This window comes from Malus sylvestris, chromosome 10 (assembly GCF_916048215.2).
Source record: "Malus sylvestris chromosome 10, drMalSylv7.2, whole genome shotgun sequence".
In the NCBI taxonomy this organism is placed as follows: domain Eukaryota; kingdom Viridiplantae; phylum Streptophyta; class Magnoliopsida; order Rosales; family Rosaceae; genus Malus; species Malus sylvestris.
Window position 1 is genome coordinate 7832577 of NC_062269.1, and position 13572 is coordinate 7846148.

The 13572-nt window shown below is 40.1% G+C and overlaps 1 protein-coding gene across 1 annotated transcript; it reads left to right on the forward strand.

Annotated features, from left to right (window-relative positions):
- Positions 1–2413: 2413 nt before the first annotated feature.
- On the forward strand, positions 2414–4724 carry LOC126584940 (protein RTF1 homolog). The gene has a single exon (XM_050249310.1). It carries the CDS (start codon positions 2488–2490, stop codon positions 4459–4461), a length of 1974 nt encoding a protein of 657 aa, XP_050105267.1. The 5' UTR covers positions 2414–2487; the 3' UTR covers positions 4462–4724.
- Positions 4725–13572: the final 8848 nt, after the last annotated feature.

Consider the following 13572-nt stretch of genomic DNA (forward strand, 5'->3'; position numbering starts at 1 on the left):
TGGTTGTTTAAGCTGGAAATTGTGGGAATTTGAGCAACGGGTTTTCAATACGGTCCTAGGGTTTGAAAGGGGATATTGTTTTTGAGAAGTTTTTCAACTCGTTGCTAGTGTCTTGGGGTTGGTTTTGAGCTGGAAATTTTGAGAATTAAGGAAGTGGGTGTTCCATGAGCAGTCTTAGGGTTGAAAGGAGGTTTTTTTTTTTGGGGGAAATTTTTCGACATGTTGCCATTCTGTGAGTCGGTTTTGAGCTGGAAATTTTAGGGAGTTTAAGCGATGGGTGTTCCATATACAATGTTAGGGTTGCAAGGAGATGTTGTTTTCGAGGAATTTGTTTACTCGCTAATTCGAAGTTTGTGTGTAGTTGAATGATTTTAGATGGGTTCACAAAGGATGAAGCCAAGCATCTTGATATATCTTGTGTTTCTTCTAGGGGTGGAAAAAAATGTCGAAAATTCCAAACCAAATCGAAAAAAATCTCAAATCGAAAATCCCAAAATTTTCGATACTCAATACCAAACTGATCCTGAAATTTCGGTACAGGAATCGGTCTCACACTTTCATTCATTCGGTAATCCCGAATCTAATCGAAATAAAAAAATATATATTATTTAATTCTAAATATATATTCCGAATCTAATCGAAATAAAAAAATATATATTATTTAATTCTAAATATATATTTGAAATTGTTATTGCCGTCCGATTTAGTCGAGATTTAATCTCAACCGTTGAATACAAATCAAAGTTCAAACCCGCAGATAACTCAACTCAGTCACTCTCTCTCCGTCTCTTCTCGACTCGACGACCTCACCTCATACAACCTCACCACCCTCCTCGACCTCACCTCAGAATCCGGCCACACCCATATCACACGAGTGACTCACCTCTCTGATCTCTCTCTCTCGACTTCTCATCCCTCAGACCCTCACTGTGGAGGAGCCTTCCTTCACGGCACAGAGGCAGAGCCACGGCCACCGGCGCCGCTCACCTCTCTGATCTCTCTCTCGACTTCTTCATCCAGATTCCAGTGCACTGTGCACCGATTCTGCCCCAATCAGGTAAATTTTGGAATTAATTTAGGGTTTGAAATTTAGGGTTTGTGAAATTTAAATTAGGGTTTGTGAAATTTAGCACTTGGAACTGATATGGAGGTAGAAGATATGTAATGGCTGAACGATAGTATTAGAAATTTTAGTGTTTCTACCCTCTGAGCATGTTCTTCTCACCAACGTTTTTATTGCTGGTTTTGGTAATTGATTTATTTTGGTTTTTTCTCGTTTTTGAAAGAAATGAAATTGAAAATGGTTATTTGTGTTTTGGGATTGACATTGGCCCTGAAAATTGGAATTTAGCTCTGAAATGTGGTTTTATTTTGGGAAATTGAGTGCTTGTTTTGATTTCGACATTTTTGCTTAGTTTGGTTGATGAGAAATCGAAAAGTAATCGAATTGGAACTAGAAATTTTGGTGATTAATCTGGCCTGTGTAGTTTTGTTTTGTGATGGTAACTTAATAAGTTGTTCTTTTGTAGTACTGGAAATTAGGGGAAAGGTGAATGAGGTTCATAAATTCTTTAGCAGTCAGGTTTTTTGTTTACTGCGTCATGAAACGAAAGGTGGGTACTTGATTTTATCAGTTCCGAAGAAACTATGACTGCCCAATTTTTTCTGGTTGTTAATGCATATCATATGAGGTGGTTAAAGAAGAAAAAAGGGGGTGGCAGGGGCCGGGTGGTGGTTGCAGTTAATGGACACAATTGAATCCAAGTTCAAGTGGAACATATAATAAGAAAATCTGTTTTCTTCACTTTGAAGCATTTCAAACTCTTGTTCAATGTCCAAAGTTGGAATCTTTGTTTGTGTGAACTGTGAAATATGGTTTTTACTAGCCATTGTGTACTTTCATGCTTCAGTTAATGCTGATTTTTTAGTTCTTCCATCTCAGAGTTTTATCATTCTGATGTTCAAACTGATATCTTTCTGTTGCCTTTGTATGAAGTTCTTGTTTGAGCGACATTTTGAGATTAGGCCTAATGGGAAACCTTCTGACACATACTCTCATTTTGAGATTAGCCCAAAAGCCCAAAACTATTTGAGTATTCCCAATTTGTCCCAAAACCCCGAAACTATTTCAGGATTCCCGAAAATTTGGTTTGGGATCCGGTCTTGAAATTGGGATTCCCAAAAACTTCGGTTTGGGAATCGGGACTTGGTTTTCAGTTCGGTATCGCATACCGAACCAGCCCTAGTTTCTTCTGTGTGAAATTGTGAATTATTATCGGTCATCAAAATTGTTAGTAGCAGATTAGAATTTTTAGGTTTCAAAATTTTTGTTACAAACTAATGTGTTTACTATCAAGTTGAAGTAGTTTTTAACCAACAGATGGAAATAATATGTTGATGATTTTATATTCTTTTCAAATGCTGACTTTATGAGTTCTTCAGGAACGTGAGTAAAACACCAAAACATACCGGAAGGGACAGCGGATAATGGCTGAATTAGAAAATTTGCTCTTGGAGGCTGCGGGAAGAACAAGTTCATCGGGGAAAAACCGACACTCACATTCATCATCTAGGAGGAGACGTGGGGGTTCATATTCTGATGGAGGAAGTGACTCCAGAGGTGATGATTCTGATGATGGTCGTGGCTATGCAAGCAGGAAGCCCTCTGGACCTCAAGTTCCTTTGAAGAAGAGGCTGGACCCAACAGAAGTAGACGATGAACAAGGTAGCCAGGAAGAAGGTGGTTATAATGATAGTGGTTCAGATCGTGGTGGGGACAGCAATGAATCTGATGTTGGCAGTGATCTTTACAAGGATGAAGATGATAGGCGGAAGCTCGCAGAGATGTCTGAACTTCAAAGAGAGCTAATTCTGTCTGAAAGAGCACAGAAGAAAGATGACAAGAGTTTAAAGGAGAAGTTCCGACCAAAGTGGGACAAAGGAAAGGCCCCACAGTCCCGGAAAGAGACTCCACCTCTTCCGTCCTCTCGTGTGCGTTCATCAGCCAGATCTGCTGACAGGGCAGCTGCCAAGGATGATGCATTGAATGAGTTACGAGCAAAACGTTTGAAGCAGCAGGACCCTGAGGCTCACCGCAAGTTGAGAGATGCTTCTAGAGGAGGAAGTTCAAGCAGTCGAAGTTTCTCACACCTGAACAGGAAATCTTTCACTGCAGTGGGTCGGAGTAGCTCTAGTCAGAGTGACAGTGATAGTAGGTCTCGTAGTGAAGATGATGGATCATCAGGGGATGATGCAATGATTGACAGTGATGATGAAAGGTCAGAGGGACTAACTTTTGATGATATAAAGGAGATTACCATTCGAAGGTCGAAACTTGCAAAGTGGTTTATGGAGCCGTTCTTTGAAGAGTTAATTGTGGGTTGCTTTGTGAGGGTTGGAATTGGGAGGTCAAAATCTGGGGCTATCTATAGGCTCTGCATGGTCCGGAATGTTGATGCATCAGATCCTGATCGACAGTACAAACTGGAGAACAAAACCACACATAAGTATCTGAATGTTGTTTGGGGCAATGAGAACTCTGCTGCCAGGTGGCAGATGGCTATGATTTCCGACTCAGCGCCGCTGGAGGAGGAGTTTAAACAGTGGATTAGAGAGGTGGAGAGAAGTGGTGGCCGATTGCCAAGCAAAGAGGACGTGTTGGAAAAGAAGGAGGCCATAAAAAAAACCAACTCATTTGTCTACTCAGCCGCAACTGTGAAGCAGATGATACAGGAGAAAAAGTCTGCTTCGTCAAGGCCATTAAACATTGCGCTTGAGAAGGACCGGTTGAGGAGGGAGTTGGAAGTTGCAAAAAGCAAGCAAGATGATGCAGAGGTGGAGAGGATCGAGACAAGATTACAGCAATTAGAAGCACGCCGGCAATCACAGGGGAAAGATAGCAAGGCTATTAGGCTTGCTGAGATGAACAGAAAAAACAGGGTTGAGAATTTCAAGAATGCATCAGAATTAAAACCTAAGAATATAGGTTTGAAAGCGGGGGAGGCCGGTTATGATCCTTTTTCAAGGAGATGGACTAGGTCAAGGAATTACTATGTGTCAAAGCCCGGTGAACAAAAAGAGGAGGCAGAGGCAATAGCAGTGGCTGATGGAGCCTTGGCAGATATAGAAAGTAATGGGACAGCTGTGGTGGGAGCAGTACGGGCTGGCATGGCAGCAACTGCAGCAGCTTTGGAAGCTGCAGCTGGTGCGGGGAAGCTGATTGATACGAGTGCCCCTGTTGATTTTGGAACAGAGTCAAATCTAAAGCATAATTTTGAGCTGCCAATCTCATTGGCTGCTCTTCAAAAGTTTGGCGGGCCACAGGGAGCTCAGAAAGGGTTCCTGGCAAGGAAGCAGCGAATAGAAGCAACAGTTGGGTGCCAAGTCCCGGAGAATGACGGGAGGAGGCATGCACTGACACTTACAGTTAGCGACTACAAGAGAAGAAGAGGGCTTCTCTGAAATGGCAATGGTCCAGCCAAGATAACAACCAGAGAGGCAAGACGGATCATCTTCAGCAACAAACAGGACTGGTGGTGCTGGTTTTCGACGGTAAAAGCTTGTTCGTGTAGTCTATTTGTTTGGTCCTTATTTACAATTAAAAATAAGAAGCCTGTATTTGTGTGATTTATTTACTGGAAGTTTGGAAGAGCACAAATAATGCACAGCTTGTGAGAGATTTGATATTTACAACTTTAATGAGATTACTGTTGTTTTTTTGGAAAGTATGAGATTACTGTTGTTTTTTTGGAAACTATGAGATTACTGTTGTTTTTTTTTTTTTGGAAGATTACTGTTGTTTCATTCAAATGTTGTTTTGCTTTTTGTTTTTCATACGATCGATATTGAGGGAAGAGAAACTACACACGCGAGTTTTCTTCAGTTTGAAGCTCCCGTGGTGTCAAATAGGCCCATCATGATTTTTCTTCAGTTTCCTTGGCTTTCAATCCCCTCGTTTGAAGCTAATTTAACTTTCTATTAGTTAGTTGAAAATCCAAGATATCAAAGGGGAACTTCGGACAAAGTCACCGTGCCAAAATGTTCAACTCCATTAGCTTCCTCCCTGACGAAAGCACAACTAGATTACTGAATAAACCGTTAAAACTTTAGCTCTCCTCAGCACGGGCGTAGAGGGTGACAAACGTATGTCCTCGAATAACCAAATTTTCTGGAGTCGTTTGAGAGAAAAACCAAAAGGTTTATTGATTAATTATGAATGGATGCATTACATTGGGAGCGTCTTTGACTTAAACACAACCTTTGGAAAGGCTCAAGCGTCTTTGGGAAAAGAACACATTGAGTGGATGTAAATTGAAAGGTCTGACTTTTATTACAAAATTTAAAATACGGTTTTGGAAGCTTCAGATGGCTAAATCCATCATATGTCACGAAAAAATGGTGAGAAGAACTGGGACTCTGCACTCTTTTTAGAAAGGTATTATGACCCAAAAATTAGAGTTCGGACACCAAATTTGTAGATTACTATTGCATCATTTTGTCTTCCTTCGGTTAATTGCGTTTTCATTCCATTCGGCAATTTGTTCTACATTAGAAATAAACATTTTTTTACTAGGTAGCTAATTTTTGTCAATTCTCAAACTTATCCCCATAACCGTAATAATTACAAACAAATAATCTCAACATCTTGAGATTTTGAGAAAACATGAGTACCAACTTGAGCCAAAGTATAATGAGGAATGTAAGTATTGGACCAACTCCAACGCTGGGAGTAAGTCCTAAACTTTCCCTCCCATTTCTCTCCAACTCTTGTTCTAAAATTGGGTTAAGTGTTAAAACTTAAAAAAAAAACTCAAATTCTCCTTAAGATTTAGCCCAAAATTAGTAGTAGAGCCCACATGTGAGGGTGGAACAAAGGAAGTGGACTGGACTCGTCCAGCACAGACGCGTCGAAGGCCCATCACACTCGCACTAGCCCAGCCCTCCTCTGCTTTGTTGGTCCACCCACGTGGGTATGTCGGGCTGTTGTCGGCCCGTGACACAAGCTCAACGGCTCTTTTTGGTGATCTGACAGCCAGAATTTAAATGGATCATGGAGATCTAATGGTCCACTTTAATTTATTTAATTTTTAGTTTCGTATTTATATATTTATTGAATTCAATGGTTAAGATCGAATATAATTAAATCTAACGGTAAAAAAAAGATCTAATAGTCCAAATTTAAATCCAACGGCTAAAATAATTAAAAAAAATGATTTAACTCAAAATTCACCCAAAACTTTATAAATACCTATGTATTTGTTCAAACATCCACACAAAACTCACATTTTTCCTACAATTCTTCCAATTTTTCTTTCTACCCTCTTCCAAAACCATTTGTTCCCATTTCCAAAATTTTCAAGATGGCAAAATCATATTAGAGGTCGTATTGGACCTTTGAGGAAGATGTTGCTTTATGCTTGACATCAGTTTAGTGATTTTTCACTATTTATTGGAATTTAAATATTTTTATGTTAAAATGTTCATAAAATAAATTTAGGATAGTCAACATGATTTATTTTTTTCAAAAGTTAATTTTAAAAAATAGTCTAAATTCATTATTTAATAATCTGAGGCTAAAATTTTAGGTCAAAATATTTAGAGCAGAAAAATTGTTTCTGGGCTAAAACTTTTAAGTATTACTCCAAAGGTTGGAGATGATCTTATTATCTTGTCATTATTAAGCTTATGTTGTGGTCTATTTTTATCTGACAAAATAGAGAGGGCCGGCGGCAGTGGGAGAGAGAAGAGAGATGTGTGTTTGTAGAATTGTAGGGGAATGTGTGTGTTGTTATCCCTCCTACATTGTGCCTTTATTTATAGTAGTAAAGGGAGAGAAGATATTCCTTCTTCCAAGTAATACAAGTTGTAATAGGAAAAAAATAACTAGAATCAAATCTAATCTAGGATTTACACAATCATACTTATTCTAGGAATGTTTACAACACTCCCCCTTGAGTGTGCAAATACTTAAGGTAGATTCAGCATCATGCAGAAGTTGAGAAAGTCGACTCGTCGGCAATGATTCCAAGGAACAACGCTTATTCTCAATAAGGTAGGAACTTGCATAAGTATTAAGTCTCACTAAAAACCCTAAGGCTATGGCAAAAACCCAAGTAGGGGCAAAATCCATAATCTAAGGAAAAATGCGTGAGAAATGCAAAGTCAAAAGAAACGTCTACAGGACGTCATCAGGGATATGACCAGCCCAAGGTTGGTGCCTCGTTAAAACCTAGTTAGGTAGCAAAAACCCAGTGGCAAAAATGCTTCTAATCGTAGGGAAAAAGAGTACATTAAGATCAAGCAAGTATCCAGAAGATACTCCCCCTCAGTTTGACATAATTCCAAAGAGAAATAGCAAAGTTACAACTCAGAAAGTTTACGCATACCAATTCCATGAACAAGCTTCTGAAACGTCGCCTTCGGTAGTGATTTGGTGAAGAGGTCGGCCAGATTGTCTTGTGATCGGATTTGCGTGACTTTAATCTTCTGATGCTCTTGTTGTTGATGTGTAAAGAAGAACTTCGGCGCAATATGCTTGGTGTTGTCTCCTTTGATGTAACCCTTCTTGAGCTGTTCGATGCAAGCTGCGCTGTCTTCAAAAATCGTCGTCGGGGCATTAACGGCGGGATGAAGATCACAGGAGCTTCGAATATGGCCCATTACTGCTCTCAACCAAAAGCATTCCCGAGTTGCTTCATGTAAGGCGAGAATTTCAGCATGGTTAGACGAAGTGGCAACTAAGGTCTGTTTAGTTGACCTCCAAGATATTGCGGTGCCTCCAACGGTAAAGACATAACTCGTTTGAGAACGCGCCTTATGCGGATCAGATAAGTATCTAGCGTCGGCATAACCAACAAGGCGAGAATCAACCCGATGAGCATAGGGTGCGGCATCACTCAAGGATTCGTAGGGATAGAATAAGCCCAAATCCATAGTACCCTTAAGGTAACGGAAGATGTCTTTCACGCCAGTCCAATGTCTGCGTGTTGGTGCATTGCTGTATCTTGCCAAAAGATTAACAGTGAAGGAAATGTCGGGTTTAGTGCATTCAGCTAAGTACAATAAAACGCCTATCGCACTTAGATAAGGAACTTCAGGCTCCAAAATCTCTTCATCATCCTCCTTCGGATGGAAGGGATCTCGCTTTGCATCTAGCGTACGAACGACCATAGGAGTACTCGAAGACTTCGCTTTATCCTCATTAAAACGGCGCAACACCTTCTGGGTGTAGTTCGATTGATGTACTAAGATTTCATCCGAACAATGCTCTATCTCGAGACCGAGACAGTATCGAGTCTTTCTTAGATCTTTCATCTCAAATTCCGACTTCAGGTGCGAAGCAGTTCTCGCGAGCTCTTCAGGAGTTCCGATAAGATTCATATACTGCAACAATCGCAAATCCGAAATGTGACTTCTTAATGAACACACAAGGGCATAGTTCGTTGTTCACATATCCCTGACTAGTCAAATACTCACTCAGACGGTTATACCACATTCTTCCGGATTGTTTCAAACCGTATAGTAAACGCCTCAGCCAAATTGAGAGCGTGTTCCGGGGTTTGAAAATATTTGAACCAGTCAATGTAAGTCCTTCGGGAACTTTCATATAAATTTCCGTATCAAGATCCCCATAGAGATACGCGGTTACTACGTCCATCAGCTGCATATCCAGTTTTTCGAAAACTACCAAACTGATAAGGTATCGAAAAGTAATCACATATCGTCATTCATTGTGGCAAGTGCTTTGCCCTTATTCTTGAAGTTCGGGGCCTTGGGAGCGAGGTTTGGGCGCTTCTGGGCTTTGTTTCCTCCCTTGGATGAGCCTTGACTTTGTTAACCTTGGTGGGATGGCTTCTGGCCGCCCTTACCACGCCTCTGTTGGCGTTTTGGGTGCTGATTAGTGCTATAATGTGCTTCAGGCACATCAGTAGCCCCAGTAGGTCAAGCTTGATGATTCTTCATCAACAGCTGGTTCTGCTTTTCAGCAAGAAGTAAAACAGAGATCAAATCCGAGAACTTAGTGAACTTCTGAGCTCTATATTGTTGCTGCAGGACAATATTAGAAGCAGAGAAGGTCGAGTAGGTCTTCTCCAGGAGATCCTCTTCAGTCAAAGTTTCATTGCAAAACTTGAGAAGTGATCGGATTCGACAAACTTCATAATTATATTCATTCACAGACTTAAAGTCTTGGAAGCGCAAGTGCTGCCAGTCGTGTCATGCTTCAGGCAAGAATATGTCATTTTGGTGATCGAAACGATCAGCCAAAACGACCCATAATGCACGTGGATCCTCCTCAGCAAGGTACTCAGTTTGCAGAGCGTCATGAATATGTCTTCGGATGAAGATCATAGCAGTGGCTTTTTCAGCTTCGCCAACAGGTTCAGTTGTTGCTTCTTCAATAGCAGGACGCAAGTTCTTGGCAGTGAGGTGGAGCTTCACATCTTGAACCCACTTGAGGTAGTTCCTTCCAGAGACCTCCAAAGCGGTGAAGTCGAGTTTGTTCAAATTCGACATGTTCCTATCACAAATAGATGGACAAGATGTGGTTAGTGTAATGGAGAAAAATCAATCCATTCACATAGGAGTAGAACATACAGGTTCTAATAGACATGTATTGGTTTAGTTTTGCATGAAAAACTTCGGGTTTTCATGGATGATATGTTTAAGAGAAAACTTCAGGTTTTCAAATAAGGCATGTTTATAAGAAACTTCGGGTTTCAAAGTAATTAAGAACTTCAGGTTCATATATTCATGCAGGCAAACACAAATATATATGCAAACAAATATGCAACAAATATATGCAAAAATATTGTATAATGATAATTTAATTAATTTATTTGGTCTTCGGGGCCAAATTAAAGTGTGGGTGAAAATATAAAAAAACCATATTATTTAAAAATATTAAATAATAAAATTTCGGGGCCTAAAAATATGGGCAAAGCCCACAGGTGGCTCACGGGGAGACATGGGCAAGGGGAATGGGCTATTGTGTGCAGCCCCAAAAAAAATTTTCTTTTTTTTTTCTCACGGGTTGCTTCAGGCGAGCCCAAAAAAAATTTTGTTTTGTTTTTTTTTTTTTTTTTCCCGCACGGGCTGGGCCGTGACATCTCAGAGCAGCAGCAAGCCCAAAGGGCGCTGATGCAGGCCGAGGGACAGGAGCCCACTAGGGCTCGGGTTTTTGGGATCAAACACCCCAGCGAGTGCTGGGTGTGTGTCGCCGGAGAAGAACACTGGACCTGGCGCTTCTGGTGTCGGTCGGGGTTTTGTTTAAGACTCGATTTGAGTCATGGTGACCATGGGGGTGAACGGAGATTTGAAAAAAAATCTCGATATTCATTGTAAAACCCTAGAAATTCGATTGTAATTTTAAAAAAAATCGAATTTTCAGACAAAAATTCGTCGGGGACGACTGCAGGTCGTCGGGGGTAACTGGGCATGGCTGCAGGCCATGTTGGTTGACGATTTCATAGGTGGCGACGCCTTCTGGGCGTCGGGTCTGGGTGTTGGGCCTGGAGCCGTGGCTCCGAGATTGGTTCTCGGCTCAGGAAAGCATGGGGGATGGGTTGGGCCATCGCAAGCTGCGAGCCTGATGGCTTGTGGCTTACATGGTGCAAGTGCACGGGTTCGAACAGAACCCTAATTCCTCAATTCCAATCTTTTCTGATTCAATTATATTATATGCATGTATAATTCAATGAATCACGTATTTACTTTGATGCATATGCAAATAATAGTTTCAATGCATGTACATATGTAAGATTCAATTCATGACAAATATCAAATTCACATAATTGTAGCAATTTTGGTTATGAAGCATACACAATTTATGTAGAATCTAAAATACGTTAAACGTAAAGTTGGGTCATGCATCATGGTGAATGTTCATGCTATCAGGGCTTGCAAAATATCGAGTTAAAAGTCGTTGTTTGGAAAGAACCTGATTGCGTGATGATATGGATGAACTGGTTTGATGTAGAAAAAAATCTCCAATGTCAGATTCCTAAGCGCAGCGGTAGGAGCGTGCTGATAACGTGTTATGGTCTATTTTTATCTGACAAAATAGAGAGGGCCGGCGGCAGTGGGAGAGAGAAGAGAGATGTGTGTTTGTAGAATTGTAGGGGAATGTGTGTGTTGTTATCCCTCCTACATTGTGCCTTTATTTATAGTAGTAAAGGGAGAGAAGATATTCCTTCTCCTCCAAGTAATACAAGTTGTAATAGGAAATGATAACTAGAATCAAATCTAATCTAGGATTTACACAATCATACTTATTCTAGGAATGTTTACAACAGCTTAATCCTTATTTGTTGATTTTTTTTATTTAATTATTTCTAGAATTATAAATTTTTATATTCTAGGCCGGCAAACGATTATTTCCCATTCAAGGATATAAAAATTTATGATTTTTTTTTTGTCATTGAATAAAAGTTTATAATTGAAGAAATAATTAAATAAAAAATATTAAGAAATAAAACCATGGGATTTTCGCACTAAAAGCTAGCCAAGTGGAGCGGTCGAGCCAAGCTCAAGACTTTAGGCCATCTCTAACCGATTCGGCCAGAGGGCTGAAAATAGCCAGAAATGGCACAAAAACCGTCTTCAATTGAGGGCGAGACCAAATGGCTCGTGGGCTCCACCAGGCCAAAAAAGGAGAAAAGGGCTAACTGGTTGGCCCAACCCAGCCAGCTAGCCCCAGGAGGGGGGTGGATTTTGAAGCTGAGGTCATTTAGCCGTTACATTTGATTTTTTTTTTTACAAATTTTTTTTAAAAAACTTTAAAAATTCTATTTTTTCCCTATAACTTCCTAAACCATTAAACAACATTAAATAACATTAAGTAACATGAAACAACATTGAACAATATTAAATAATATTAAATAACATTAAATAACATTAAACAACATAAAAATTATACAACATAAAAAAATATTTAACAACATGAAACTTAAACAACATTTTTAAAAACATTTAACTACATAAAACTTAAACATCTACTCTATGCTTCTTTTGGCCCAAAGATGTGCAACAAGATCCTATTGTAGGTACTTGTTTGTGGCACGGGAACATATCATCTTGTGGCTCCTCATGTACTCATTCAAAAAGATAGTACCAGTTCTTGGATTCAAAGGCAAATTAGGCCCATCATTTATTTTTGCAAGAGCCCTTGACCTATTTAGATCCCGTTGGTCGTCATCAGACTTTCCATCAATATACCCATCATGCTTATCCTCCACAATCATGTTGTGTAATATGATGCAAGACATCATGATGGAGTCCAAATTTTCTCGACTACACCCTCTTGCCGGTTCCTTGATGATCTTCCACCGTGCTTGTAGAATACTGAAAACTCTCTCAACATCTTTCCGGTATGCCTCTTGGTGCAAGGCAAACCACTTTTCGACGTCATTCGTAGGGTTTGGAATTGCTTGGACAAGTGTCACCCACTTTGGGTAGATGCCATCTACAAAGTAATACCCTGTATTGTATTGACGAATGTTGATGTAGTAGTCAAGTTGAGGTGATTTACCTTCCATCAGGTTATTGAAGAGGGGTGAAAGCCCAAGAATTGTAATGTCATTTTGGGATCCAAGGACTCCAAAGAAAGCATGTCAGGTCCATGTGTCATACGAGGTAACCGCCTCTAACACAATAGTTAGCTTTCTCGACTTTTTGCTAAAGCATCATTGTCATCCGGTGGGACAGTTCTTCCAATTCCAATGCATGTAGTCTAATGACTCTATCATGCCCAGAAAGCCACAGTCTTCAGCTTTGTGAATGAGCCGATATCTTCTTGATTTGGCTCACGGAGGTACTCCTCTTTGTAAAGTTGAACAATTGTGTCACATAATTCACCAAGAGTATCAAGGCATGTAAACTCAGACATACCATATGTATCATCCATCGAATCGGCTGGGAAGGCATAGGTCATCATTCAGAGTGCAATAGTAACCTTATGATGAGGTGAGAAACTAAGGTGGCCTGCTCTGTCCAGCTTCTGTAGAAAGTATGGATTGACCTGCTAGACACCATGAAGTAAACGCTCGAAGACATAATGTTTTATCCGGAAGCGACGTCTGAAATCATCTTCTATGTATTCATCAGATTGGCATATGTCATCGCTCTATTTCGTGGTTTGTAAGAGCGACCAGCAACAGAGCCACCCCATTGAGGTTGTTCCTCAGTTGGCTGACACACCATGACCTCAATCATGGCTGCCACATATTCTGTGTTGCGCCGTGCTTCATCTTCTTCATTAGACTTCTCATATTCTCGTCTCATTTGCGCCCATTTTTCTTCCAATTCGGAATTGGATGAAGACCCCAAGTTGGAATCCAAAGAGGATCCAAAGTTGCAATTCATTGCAAACTTGAATTGAAAGAGATTGAATATGAAGGTGTGTGAATTATAGCCCAATATCCACCATATTTATGGACATTAGATCAGTTGAATTTGAAGGTGTGTGAAACCAACGGCTAGCTGACGACGGACGTCATGCTTAGGTTAGTTATCATTGGATTTGAATTTTTTTTTTGGCAATTTTTTTTTTAAATTTAAAAAATTCTCACTTTTTCC

Excerpts from the sequence above, each read along its gene's own strand:
- LOC126584940 (XM_050249310.1), top strand. The coding sequence starts at position 2,488 with ATGGCTGAATTAGAAAATTTGCTCTTGGAGGCTGCGGGAAGAACAAGT.